The sequence below is a fragment of the Bombina bombina genome, chromosome 1 (assembly GCF_027579735.1).
Source record: "Bombina bombina isolate aBomBom1 chromosome 1, aBomBom1.pri, whole genome shotgun sequence".
Classification (NCBI taxonomy): Eukaryota; Metazoa; Chordata; class Amphibia; order Anura; family Bombinatoridae; genus Bombina; species Bombina bombina.
The window spans coordinates 723,560,861-723,574,726 of NC_069499.1; the positions used below are offsets into that span (position 1 = coordinate 723,560,861).

Genomic DNA, 13,866 nt, shown 5'->3' on the forward strand with positions numbered 1-13,866 from the left:
AAAGAAAACATAATTTATGTAAGAACTTACCTGATAAATTTATTTCTTTCATATTAGCAAGAGTCCATGAGACCCACCCTTTTTTTGTGGTGGTTATGATTTTTTTGTATAAAACGCAATTATTCCAATTCCTTATTTTTTGATGCTTTCACTCCTTTTATCACCCCACTTCTTGGCTATTCGTTAAACTGAATTGTGGGTGTGGTGAGGGGTGTATTTATAGGCATTTTAAGGTTTGGGAAACTTTGCCCCTCCTGGTAGGAATGTATATCCCATACGTCACTAGCTCATGGACTCTTGCTAATATGAAAGAAATTAATTTATCAGGTAAGTTCTTACATAAATTCTCTTGGCATTCTTTTAGAATTCCTAGAATTTTACAATTTCTTCAAGATGGTTTGGATAAGGGTTTGTCTGCAAGTTCCTTGAAAGGATAAATCTCTGCTCTTTCGGTTCTTTTTCACAGAAAGATTGCTAATCTTCCTGATATTCTTTGTTTTTTACAGGCTTTGGTTCGTATCAAACCTGTCATCAAGTCAATCTCTCCTCCTTGGAGTCTTAATTTGGTTCTGAGGGCTTTACAAGCTCTTCCGTTTGAACCTATGCATTCTCTGGACATTAAATTACTTTCTTGGAAAGTTCTGTTCCTTTTGGCCATATCTTCTGCTAGAAGAGTTTCTGAGTTATCTGCTCTTTCTTGTGAATCTCCTTTTCTGATCTTTCATCAGGATAAGGCAGTGTTGCGGACTTCATTTAATTTTTTACCTAAAGTTGTGAATTCTAACAACATTAGTAGAGAAATTGTTGTCCCTTCATTGTGTCCTAATCCTAAGAATTCTCTGGAGAGATCTTTACATTCTTTGGATGTAGTTAGAGCTTTGAAATATTATTTTGAAGCTACTAAAGATTTCTGGAAGACTTCTAGTCTATTTGTTGTCTTTTCTGGTTCTAGGAAAGGTCAGAAGGCTTCTGCCATTTCTTTGGCATCTTGGTTAAAGTCTTTGATTCATCATGCTTATTTAGAGTCTGGTAAATCCCCGCCTCAAAGGATTACGGCTCATTCTACTAGGTCAGTTTCTACTTCCTGGGCTTTTAGGAATGAAGCTTCTGTTGATCAGATTTGCAAAGCAGCAACTTGGTCTTCTTTGCATACTTTTACTAAATTCTACCATTTTGATGTTTTCTCTTCTTCAGAAGCAGTTTTTGGTAGAAAAGTACTTCAGGCAGCTGTTTCAGTTTGATTCTTCTGCTTATCATTTCAGTTTTTTTCATTATTAGATTAAAACTTTTTGATTTAGGTCGTGGATTATTATTTGGCTGTCTTTATTTTATCCCTCCCTCTCTAGTGACTCTTGCGTGGAAGTTCCACATCTTGAGTATCTGCTATCCCATACGTCACTAGCTCATGGACTCTTGCTAATTACATGAAAGAAAACATAATTTATGTAAGAACTTGCCTGATAAATTCATTTCTTTCATATTAGCAAGAGTCCATGAGGCCCACCCTTTTTGTGGTGGTTATGATTTTTTTGTATAAAGCACAATTATTCCAATTCCTTATTTTTGATGCTTTCGCTCCTTTCTTATCACCCCACTTCTTGGCTATTCGTTAAACTGAATTGTGGATGTGGTGAGGGGTGTATTTATAGGCATTTTGAGGTTTGGGAAACTTTGCCCCTCCTGGTAGGAATGTATATCCCATACGTCACTAGCTCATGGACTCTTGCTAATATGAAAGAAATGAATTTATCAGGTAACTTCTTACATAAATGATGTTTTTCAGAGTCTGTTGTTAACATGATTATTGAGCATTGAAGCCAGTCACCAAATTATTTATCATAAAGTGTGCAGAGTTTTATCTTCTTGGTGCAAATCACAAGTTTTCTGTTGGGATTGTTATTGAACTCCAAGGATTTTACAGTCTCTGCAAGATGGTTTAGATATGGGTTTATTAGCTAGATTCTTGAAGGGTCAGATTTCATCCCGTTTTCGGTGTTATATCATAAAAAAACTTGCCAGATTAACAAAAAATAAATGTTAAGACTCTTGTTAGGATTAGGCCAGTGGTTAGTCAAGCATCTTCTCCTTGAAATCTCAGTTTAGTATTGGGAGCACTTCATGTTTATCCTATTGAACCTATAAATTCTATGGAAATACAGCTTTTGTCATGGGATGTTTTGTTTCCTTTGGCTATATCTTCAGCAACAAGAGTTTTGTTACTTTCAGTTTTATCTTCAAGCTACTAAGGAATTCATACAGTCTTTATTCGTTTTTCAGGGAAGCGAAGTGGTTAGATGGCTATTGCTGTCAATTTATCCTCTATGTTGAAAGAACTGATTCACAAGACCTACTGGGAGGTGGAAAAATCTTCTTCACCTCAAATTACGACTCGCCCTACTAGATTTGTATCCACTTCTTGGGCTTTCAAAACAGATTTGCAAAGCTGTTTCTTGGTCTTCTCTACCATCTTTTTCAAAGTGTTATCATTTTGTGTCTTGTCTTTTCGGAGGTTGCATCTGCCAGGAAGGTTCTCCAGGGATCAGTGTCTGTTCACTTATGTTCCTTCCTATATTTGCCATCCCACCCTTTTTATGGTATCGTGGACGCCACAGCTTGGGTATTAGTTCCCATATGCCAATGCTATGGACACTCACCACATTATGAAGGAAAAACAAAATGTATGCTTGCCTGAATTAATTTCTTTACCTAATTTTTTAAAAATATCCATCAAATTGTTCCAACATGCTCCCTATTTACCTTGGTTTGTTCTTTCTGCTCTTCTGTTTTCTCCTTTTTCTTAGCTATACAATAGACTGGGGGGAATCAGGAAGTGAAATGGATTAAAGCTCTTGGTATGTTGAGTAATTTTTGCCTGCCTCCTGATTGAGTGTAGTTTATTCCCATTTCTCCAACATTGGTGTGTCCGGGTCACGGCGTCATCCATAACTTGTGGGAATATTATCTTCCCCAACAGGAAATGGCAAAGAGCACAGCAAAAGCTGTCCATATAGTCCCTCCTAGGCTCCGTCCACCCCAGTCATTCTCTTTGCCGCTGAACAAGCAGCATCTCCACGGAGATGGTGAAAAGTATGTGGTGTTTAGTTGTAGTTTTTTATTCTACTATCAAGAGTTTGTTATTTTAAAATAGTGCTGGTATGTACTATTTACTCTGAAACAGAAAAAGATGAAGAGTTCTGTTTGTGAGAGGAGTATGATTTTAGCAGCAGTAACTAAAATCGTTTGCTGTTTCCACATAGGACTGTTGAGATGAGATAACTTCAGTTGGGGGAAACAGTTGGCTGACTTTTCTGTTTAAGGTATGACTAGCCATATTTCTAACAAGACTGTGTAATGCTGGAAGGCTGTCATTTCCCCTCATGGGGACCGGTAAGCCATTTTCTTAGTCTCAAACAGAATAAAGGGCTTAATATGGGCTATAAAACTAGTAGACACTTTTATGGGCTAGATCGATTGCTTTATTTGGGCATTTTATACAGCTTGATGTTGAAATTCACACTTTATAAACTTTGGGGAACGTTTTTTTACGTCAAGCACTGGTTTAGACACCTTCCCAGTCAGGAAGGGCCTTCTCTGTAGTAGGCAGAGCCTCATTTTCGCGCCATTACTGCGCAGTTACTTTTGAGAGCAGGACATGCAGCTGCATGTGTGTGGGTCTGAAAGTAGTTGAAAAGGTTCCTAGAAGGCTTCATTTGGTATCGTATACCCCCCTGGGTTTGGTAAAGTCGCAGCAAAGGCTGTAGCTGGGACTGTAGAGGGGTTAAAACTGTAAACGGCTCCGGTTTCGTCATTTTAAGGGTTAAAGGTCTAAGATTTGGGGTGCAATGCTTTGAATGCTTTAAGACACTGTGGTGAAAATTTGGTTAAATTTGAACAATTCCTTCATAGTTTTTCACATATTCAGTAATAAAGTGTGCCCTGTTTAAAATTTAAAGAGACAGTAACGGTTTTGGTTTAAAACGGTTTTTGTTCTTTATTGACAAGTTTAAGCCTGTTTAACATGTCTGTGCCTTCAGATAAACTATGTTCTGTATGTATGGAAGCCAATGTGTCTCCCCCTTCAAAATTGTGTGATAATTGTGTCATAGCGTCCAAACAAAGTAAGGACAGTACTGCCACAGATAGTAAAGTTGCCCAAGATGATTCATCAGATGAAGGGAGTAGACATAGTTCTACATCATCTCCTTCTGTGTCTACACCAGTTTTGCCCACGCAGGAGACCCCTAGTACTTCTAGCGCGCCAATGCTTGTTACTATGCAACAATTGACGGCAGTAATGGATAACTCCATAGCAAATATTTTATCCAAAATGCCTGCATTTCAGAGAAAGCGCGATTGCTCTGTTTTAAACACTGTAGAGCAGGAGGGCGCTGATAATTGCTCTGTCATACCCTCACACCAATCTGAAATAGCCATGAGGGAGGTTTTGTCACATGGGGAAATTTCTGATTCAGGTAGAATTTCTCAACAGGCAGAACCTGATGTTGTGACATTTAAATTTAAATTAGAGCATCTCCGCGCACTGCTTAAGGAGGTGCTATCTACTCTGGATGATTGTGACAACCTGGTCATTCCAGAAAAATTGTGCAAGATGGACAATTTCCTAGAGGTTCCGGTGCACCCCGACGCTTTTCCTATACCCAAGCGGGTGGCGGACATAGTGAATAAGGAGTGGGAGAAGCCCGGCATACCTTTTGTCCCCCCTCCTATATTTAAGAAATTATTTCCTATGGTCGACCCCAGAAAGGACTTATGGCAGACAGTCCCTAAGGTCGAGGGGGCAGTTTCTACACTAGCCAAGCGCACTACTATTCCTATTGAGGATAATTGTGCTTTCAAAGATCCTATGGATAAAAAATTGGAGGGTTTGCTTAAAAAGATTTTTGTACAGCAAGGTTACCTCCTGCAACCTATTTCGTGCATTATTCCTGTCACTACAGCAGCGTGGTTCTGGTTCGAGGAACTAGAAAAGTCGCTTAGTAGAGAGACTCCGTATGAGGAGGTTATGGACAGAATTCACGCACTTAAGTTAGCTAATTCCTTTATTTTAGATGCTGCTTTGCAGTTAGCTAGATTAGCGGCGAAAAATTCAGGGTTTGCAATTGTGGCGCGCAGAGCGCTCTGGCTAAAGTCTTGGTCAGCGGATGTATTTTCCAAGACAAAATTGCTTAATATCCCTTTCAAGGGTAAAACCCTTTTTGGGCCAGAATTTAAAGAGATTATCTCAGACATCACTGGGGGTAAGGGCCACGCCCTCCCACAAGATAGGCCTTTCAAGGCCAAGAATAAGTCTAATTTTCGTTCCTTTCGCAATTTCAGGAACGGACCGGCCTCCAACTCTGCAGCCTCTAGACAAGAGGGCAATGCTTCACAAACCAAATCAGCCTGGAAACCGATGCAAGGCTGGAACAAGGGTAAGCAGGCCAAGAAGCCTGCTGCTGCTAACAAAACAGCATGAAGGAGTAGCCCCCGATCCGGGACCGTATCTAGTAGGGGGCAGACTCTTTCTCTTCGCTCAGGCTTGGGCAAGAGATGTTCAGGATCCCTGGGCACTAGAAATTGTTTCTCAGGGTTATCTTCTGGAATTCAAGGAACTACCCCCAAGGGGAAGGTTCCACATGTCTCACTTATCTTCAAACCAAATAAAGAGACAGGCATTCTTACATTGTGTAGAAGACCTGTTAAAAATGGGAGTGATACACCCAGTTCCAACTGTGGAACAAGGAATGGGGTTTTACTCAAATCTGTTTGTAGTTCCCAAAAAAGAGGGAACTTTCAGACCAATTCTGGATTTAAACAAATTTCTCAGAGTGCCATCGTTCAAAATGGAAACTATTCGAACGATTTTACCTACAATCCAGGAGGGTCAATTTATGACTACCGTGGATCTAAAGGATGCGTATCTACATATTCCTATCCACAAAGATCATCATCAGTTCCTAAGGTTCGCCTTTCTGGACAAACATTACCAGTTTGTGGCTCTCCCATTCGGGCTAGCCACTGCTCCAAGGATTTTCACAAAGGTACTCGGGTCCCTTCTAGCGGTTCTAAGACCAAAGGGCATTGCAGTGGCACCTTACTTGGACGACATTCTGATACAAGCGTCGTCTCTTTCAAAGGCAAAGGCTCACACAGACATCGTTCTGGCCTTTCTCAGATCTCACGGATGGAAAGTGAACATAGAAAAAAGTTCCCTGTCTCCGTCGACAAGAGTTCCTTTCTTGGGGACAATAATAGATTCTTTAGAAATGAAGATTTTCCTGACAGATGTCAGAAAGTCGAAACTTCTAAACGCTTGTCAAGTTCTTCACTCTGTTCCACGTCCTTCCATAGCTCAGTGCATGGAAGTAGTAGGGTTGATGGTTGCAGCAATGCACATAGTTCCTTTTGCGCGAATTCATCTAAGACCATTACAACTGTGCATGCTGAAACAGTGGAATGGGGACTATACAGACTTGTCTCCAGTGATTCAAGTAGATCAGAAGACCAGAGACTCACTCCGTTGGTGGCTAACCCAGGATCACCTGTCCCAGGGAATGAGCTTCCGCAGACCAGAGTGGGTCATCGTCACGACCGACGCCAGTCTAGTGGGCTGGGGTGCGGTCTGGGACTCCCTGAAAGCTCAGGGGCTATGGTCTCGGGAAGAGTCTCTTCTCCCGATAAACATTCTGGAACTGAGAGCGATATTCAATACTCTCAGGGCTTGGCCTCAACTAGCAAAGGCCAGATTCATAAGATTCCAATCAGACAACATGACGACTGTTGCTTACATCAACCATCAGGGGGGAACAAGGAGTTCCCTGGCGATGAGAGAAGTGACCAAAATCATAAAATGGGCGGAGGATCACTCCTGCCACCTATCTGCGATCCACATCCCAGGAGTGGGAAAACTGGGAGGCGGATTATCTGAGTCGTCAGACATTCCATCCGGGGGAGTGGGAACTCCACCCGGAGATATTTGCCCAGTTGACTCAATTATGGGGCATTCCAGACATGGATCTGATGGCGTCTCGTCAGAACTTCAAGGTTCCTTGCTACGGGTCCAGATCCAGGGATCCCAAGGCGACTCTAGTGGATGCATTAGTAGCACCTTGGACCTTCAACCTAGCTTATGTGTTTCCACCGTTTCCTCTCATTCCCAGGCTGGTAGCCAGGATCAAGCAGGAGAGGGCCTCGGTGATCTTGATAGCTCCTGCGTGGCCACGCAGGACTTGGTATGCAGACCTGGTGAATATGTCATCGGCTCCACCATGGAAGCTACCTTTGAGACAGGATCTTCTAGTACAAGGTCCATTCGAACATCCAAATCTACTTTCCCTCCAGCTGACGGCTTGGAAATTGAACGCTTGATTTTATCTAAGCGTGGGTTTTCGGATTCTGTAATAGATACTCTGGTACAAGCCAGAAAACCTGTAACTAGAAAAATTTACCATAAAATATGGAAAAGATATATCTGTTGGTGTGAATCCAAGGGATTCTCATGGAGTAAGATCAAAATTCCTAGGATCCTTTCCTTTCTCCAAGAAGGTTTGGATAAGGGATTATCAGCGAGTTCTCTAAAGGGACAGATTTCTGCTTTATCTGTCTTGTTATACAAACGACTGGCAGCTGTGCCTGATGTTCAAGCTTTGTTCAGGCTTTGGTCAGGATCAAGCCTGTTTACAGACCTTTGACTCCTCCCTGGAGTCTGAATTTAGTTCTTTCAGTTCTTCAAGGGGTTCCGTTTGAACCTCTACATTCCATAGATATTAAGTTGTTATCTTGGAAAGTTCTGTTTTTGGTTGCTATTTCTTCTGCTAGAAGAGTTTGAGTTATCTGCTTTGCAGTGTAATCCGCCTTATCTGGTGTTCCATTCAGATAAGGTTGTTTTGCGTACCAAACCTGGTTTCCTTCCAAAGGTTGTTTCCAACAAGAATATTAACCAGGAAATAGTTGTGCCTTCTTTGTGTCCGAATCCAGTTTCAAAGAAGGAACGTTTGTTACACAATTTAGATGTAGTTTGTGCTTTAAAGTTCTATTTAGAAGCAACAAAGGATTTCAGACAAACGTCTTCTCTGTTTGTCATTTATTCTGGCAAGAGGAGAGGTCAAAAAGCTACTGCTACCTCTCTTTCCTTTTGGCTGAAAAGCATCATCCGATTGACTTACGAGACTGCCGGACGGCAGCCTCCTGAACGCATCACAGCTCACTCTACTAGGGCTGTGGCTTCCACATGGGCCTTCAAGAACGAGGCTTCTGTTGATCAGATATGTAAGGCAGCGACTTGGTCTTCCCTGCACACTTTTGCCAAATTCTACAAATTTGATACTTTTGCTTCTTCGGAGGCTATTTTTGGGAGAAAGGTTTTGCAAGCCGTGGTGCCTTCTGTTTAGGTAACCTGATTGGCTCCCTCCCTTCATCCGTGTCCTAAAGCTTTGGTATTGGTTCCCACAAGTTATGGATGACGCCGTAAACCGGACACACCAATGTTGGAGAAAACAGAATTTATGCTTACCTGATAAATTACTTTCTCCAACGGTGTGTCCGGTCCACGGCCCGCCCTGGTTTTTTAATCAGGTTTGATGAATTTCTTTAACTACAGTCACCACGGCACCTTATGGTTTCTCCTGTTTTTTCTCCTGTCCTTCGGTCGAATGACTGGGGTGGGCGGAGCCTAGGAGGGACTATATGGACAGCTTTTGCTGTGCTCTTTGCCATTTCCTGTTGGGGAAGAGAATATTCCCACAAGTTATGGATGACGCCGTGGACCGGACACACCGTTGGAGAAAGTAATTTATCAGGTAAGCATAAATTCTGTTTTTTCAAGGCTTGTGAACTCTCAACACCATGAAAGAAATTTAATTTTCAGATAAGCATAGATTTTGTTTTATCGCATATCATAAAATGGTGGCTCAAGACTGCTGAGCTCTCTTTCAAAACCCTTGTACGTGCACCTTATGCCAGGGGAAAAGTGCCTTTCAACCCCTGATGGGCGGCCAGTAGTGGGTCACGACCAGTGGTTGATATAATCTCTGCTGTGAATTATTTTGTAAGTTAATTTTATTTTTACACCAAATTGAAACATTGTTGATTTGTAAAAAGATGACACCAAATTGAAACATTGTTGATTTGTAAAAAGATGAATATGTACCTAATTTAGTATCTGATTTATAATTCCAGGAGGATGCTCAAGAAGAATTTGGTTGGAAGCTAGTCCATGGGGATATTTTTCGCCAACCAAAAAAAGGAATGTTGCTTTCTGTTTTTCTGGGTCAGGGAACCCAAATTTTCATTATGACGTTTATTACATTATGTAAGTAAAACTGTTGAAATACTTTAGAATACGTTTGTAAAATATGGCATAAACATTGTTATTCAAGTTCCTCTAGATTTAAAACAATGTATTATGATCAATGTTCAATGGTTGATATAATCCTACCATGTGCAGTTTTCACAAAAATATTTGTTTGCTTTTTAATCCTATATTTATTTACTAACACCATACCTGGAGAACATTACAATAAAATAGCTGGTTGCTCTTTAAAAGAAAACAAAATCAAAGGGTTTTGTACTGTGTACTGGATGCTTTTAAAAGCAAAAACATAGACTTAAAGTGAAGGTCAATTTAAATGTATCTGTGCCCGGTCTTTAATAATCCTATTAAAACAAGGGCACTTAAATTAATCAAATTTGACATTACACTTGTTTTCTTCAAAAACGTACCTTTTAATCCTGACAGCTGCTGCAGCGCTTCCTCCGCCCATCGCAAGTCCTCTTTGCGTGTCCAAAATGATGAATCCGGCTTCCTCCAATCACGGCATTGCCTCAGGCCATGATCCCCCCCCGGGGGGAAAGCCGTGATTGGAGGTAGATGGATTCGTCATTTCTGACGTATGAAGAGGCTTCCGACAGCTGGGGGAATCGCTGGAGCGGCTGTCAGGATTAAAGGTAAATTTTTGAAGAAAACAAGTGAAATGTCAATTTTGATGAATTAAAGTGCACTTGTTTTTAATAGGATTATTAAAAACCGGGCACCGATTCATCTAAATTGACCTTCACTTTAATAGATCACTACCGTCTCACATCAATTGGGGGAGACTTTTTTTAGACATAATTTGCAATCTTTTCCATTCCCACAAAAACTATTCTTTTAGAACATGCCTTTTGAAAACATTGTAGTTCCACTTTTAGTGCTGGTTAAGTTCCAAGAACACCAAAAATTTGCATTCTATACCCATGTTTTCAATAAAAATATTAACTGAAAATTGAAAGATGAATGCAATTTCATACAGGTGGTGAGAGTCCACAATCCATTACTCCTGGGAGTTACACTCCTGACCACTAGAAGGAGGCAATGATTGCCAAAACTCCAAGAGCCCTTAAAACCCCTTACACCTTACTGGAAACTAGTCTTGTCTTTCTCATCACATGAGGAAGGGATAGAATGGAGGTGCTCCTGATGCTGTTTTGTGAGATGGGTCCTCAGACTGATTTGAGTCCCAGTTTCCCTCCGATAACTGCTGTTGGACAGAGGGAAGCTTTTGGAGTATGGGTAGTGGCACAATTGCACCCAGTGGGAGTTATTCACAAGCCTGCCACATGTGTCGCAGCCCTCCTCTGGGTTCTATTTTATACTCCACATATAGAGATCCTCTGCTTTCTTGTGTACAGCACTGGATTGGTACTCAACTGCTTATGGTAAGTCCAGTAGTTTGGGTATCATAGCCTGTGGACTATTATCTCTGGCATTTTTTATGTGGTATGAATATGCAGGTACCTTATACCTAGGGTGGCCATATTGCCTCTTTAAAAAGGGACACATATGAAAAATACATATGTCAGTGCTGTTTCCAGGACTGTTTAAATAAATGTTTTGTATAAGAACCCTGACATATGTATTTTTCATATGTGTCCCTTTTTAAAGCGACAAAATGGTCACCCTACTTGTACCCTATCTTTTTTATTGCCTTGGGTGTATGCTAAGTTTTTTTAATTTTGTTAGCTCATGATTGCTTATTCGTCAATTTATTTTGGTGTTTGTATAAATTAGCTTTTCACTTGTTAGGTGTATCCAGTCCACGGATCATCCATTACTTGTGGGATATTCTCCTTCCCAACAGGAAGTTGCAAGAGGATCACCCACAGCAGAGCTGCTATATAGCTCCTCCCCTAACTGCCATATCCAGTCATTCTCTTGCAAGCTCTCAACATAGCTGGAGGTAGTAAGAGGAAAGTGGTAAAATATAGTTAGTTTTTTCTTCAATCAAAAGTTTATTGTTTTTAAATGGTACCGGAGTGTACTATTTTATCTCAGGCAGCATTTAGAAGAAGAATCTGCCTGTGTTTTTCTATGATCTTAGCAGAAGTAACTAAGATCCACTGCTATTCTCACATATGTCTGAGGAGTGAGGTAACTTCAGAGGGCGAATGGCGTGCAGGGTATCCTGCAATAAGGTATGTGCAGTTAAGTTTTTCTAGGGATGGAATTTGCTAGAAAATGCTGCTGATACCGGATTAATGTAAGTTAAAGCCTAAATACAGTGATTTAATAGCGACTAGTATCAGGCTTGCTATCAGAGGTATATACTCTGATTAATGTGCAATATAAAACGTTTGCTGGCATGTTTAATCGTTTTTATATATGCTTTGGTGATAAAACTTATTGGGGCCTAGTTTTTTCCACATGGCTGGCTTTATTTTTGCCTAGAAACAGTTTCCTGAGGCTTTCCACTGTTATAGTATAAAAGTTACAGTTGGTGCAGTTAAAATTACAAACTGTGACATGCAGCTTCCCTCAGCAGTCCCCTGCATGCTATAGGACATTTCTGAAGGGCTCAAAAGGCTTCAAAAGTAGGAGCTGTGGCAGTTGTTATGACTGTTTAAAAGACATATTTTTCGTTTTGTTAATCTGTTTTTTGTATTAAGGGGTTAATCATCCATTTGCAAGTGGGTGCAATGCTCTGCTAACTTGTTACATATACTGTAAAAATTTCGTTAGTTTAACTGCCTTTTCTTTCATGTAATTAGCAAGAGTCCATGAGCTAGTGACGTATGGGATATACATTCCTACCAGGAGGGGCAAAGTTTCCCAAACCTCAAAATGCCTATAAATACACCCCTCACCACACCCACAAATCAGTTTTACAAACTTTGCCTCCCATGGAGGTGGTGAAGTAAGTTTGTGCTAGATTCTACGTTGATATTCGCTTCGCAGCAGGCTGGAGCCCGGTTTTCCTCTCAGTGTTGCAGTAAATGTAAGAGAGATGTGAAGAGAGTATTGCCTATTTGAATTCAATGGTCTCCTTCTACGGGATCTATTTCATGGGTTCTCTGTTATCGGTCGTAGAGATTCATCTCTTACCTCCCTTTTCAGATCGACGATATACTCTTATATATACCATTACCACTACTGATTCTCGTTTCAGGACCGGTTTGGCTTTCTACTACATGTAGATGAGTGTCCTGGGGTAAGTAAGCCTTATATTTTGTGACACTCTAAGCTATGGTTGGGCACTTTTATATAAAGTTCTAAATATATGTGTTTAAACATTTATTTGCCTTGATTCAGGATGTTCAATATTCCTTATTTCAGACAGTCAGTTTCATTATTTGGGATAATGCAGATGAATAATACATTTTTCTTACCTTAAATTTGACTTTTTTTCCTGTGGGCTGTTAGGCTCGAGGGGGCTGAAAATGCTTCATTTTATTGCGTCATTCTTGGCGCGGACTTTTTTGGCGCGAAACATTTTCTGTGTCATTTCCGGCGTCATACTTGTCGCCGGAAGTTGCATCATTTTTTTTTTTACATTTTCGTGCCAAAAATGTCGGCGTCACCGGATGTGGCGTCATTTTTTGGCGCTAAAAGCTTTTAAGCGCCAAATATTGTGGGCCTCTTTTTTGGCGCTAAAAAATATGGGCGTCATTATTGTCTCCACATTATTTAAGTCTCATTGTTTGTTTGCTTCTGGTTGCTAGAAGCTTGTTCATTGGCATTTTTTCCCATTCCTGAAACTGTCATTTAAGGAATTTGATAATTTTGCTTTATATGTTGTTTTTTCTATTACATATTGCAATATGTCTCAGATTGACCCTGAATCAGAAGATACTTCTGGAAAATCGCTGCCTGATGCTGGATCTACCAAAGTTAAGTGTATTTGTTGTAAACTTGTGGTAACTGTCCCTCCGGCTGTTGTTTGTGATGAATGTCATGATAAACTTACTAATGCAGATAATATTTCCTTTAGTACTGTTCCATTACCTGTTGCTGTTCCATCAACATCTAATACTCAGGGTGTTCCTGTTAACATAAGAGATTTTGTTTCTAAATCTATTAGGAAGGCTATGTCTGTTATTCCTCCTTCCAGTAAACGTAAAAGGTCTTTTAAAACTTCTCATTTTCCAGATTAATTTTTAGATGAACATCATCATTCTGATTCTGTTTCTGATGATGATTTGTCTGGTTCAGAGCATTCTGTTTCAGAGATTGACACTGATAAATCTTCATTTCTTTCATGTAATTAGCAAGAGTCCATGAGCTAGTGATGTATGGGATATACATTCCTACCAGGAGGGGCAAAGTTTCCCAAACCTCAAAATGCCTATAAATACACCCCTCACCACACCCACAAATCAGTTTTACAAACTTTGCCTCCTGTGGAGGTGGTGAAGTAAGTTTGTGCTAGATTCTATGTTGATATGCGCTCCGCAGCAGGTTGGAGCCCGGTTTTCCTCTCAGCGTGCAGTGAATGTCAGAGGGATGTGAAGAGAGTATTGCCTTTTTGAATTCAATGATCTCCTCCTACGGGGTCTATTTCATAGGTTCTCTGTTATCGGTCGTAGAGATTCATCTCTTACCTCCCTTTTCAG

General features: G+C 40.6%; 1 protein-coding gene across 1 annotated transcript in view; it reads left to right on the forward strand.

Annotated features, from left to right (window-relative positions):
- The window catches only part of LOC128645912 (transmembrane 9 superfamily member 2), a 662,966-nt gene that overhangs the window by 351,779 nt on the left and 297,321 nt on the right, over positions 1 to 13,866 (forward strand). The window contains exons 10-11 of the mRNA XM_053699233.1: positions 9,178 to 9,314; positions 13,339 to 13,369. Of these exons, the coding sequence (XP_053555208.1) occupies positions 9,178 to 9,314; positions 13,339 to 13,369 (168 nt within the window). The remainder of the gene's footprint in view (positions 1 to 9,177; positions 9,315 to 13,338; positions 13,370 to 13,866) is intronic.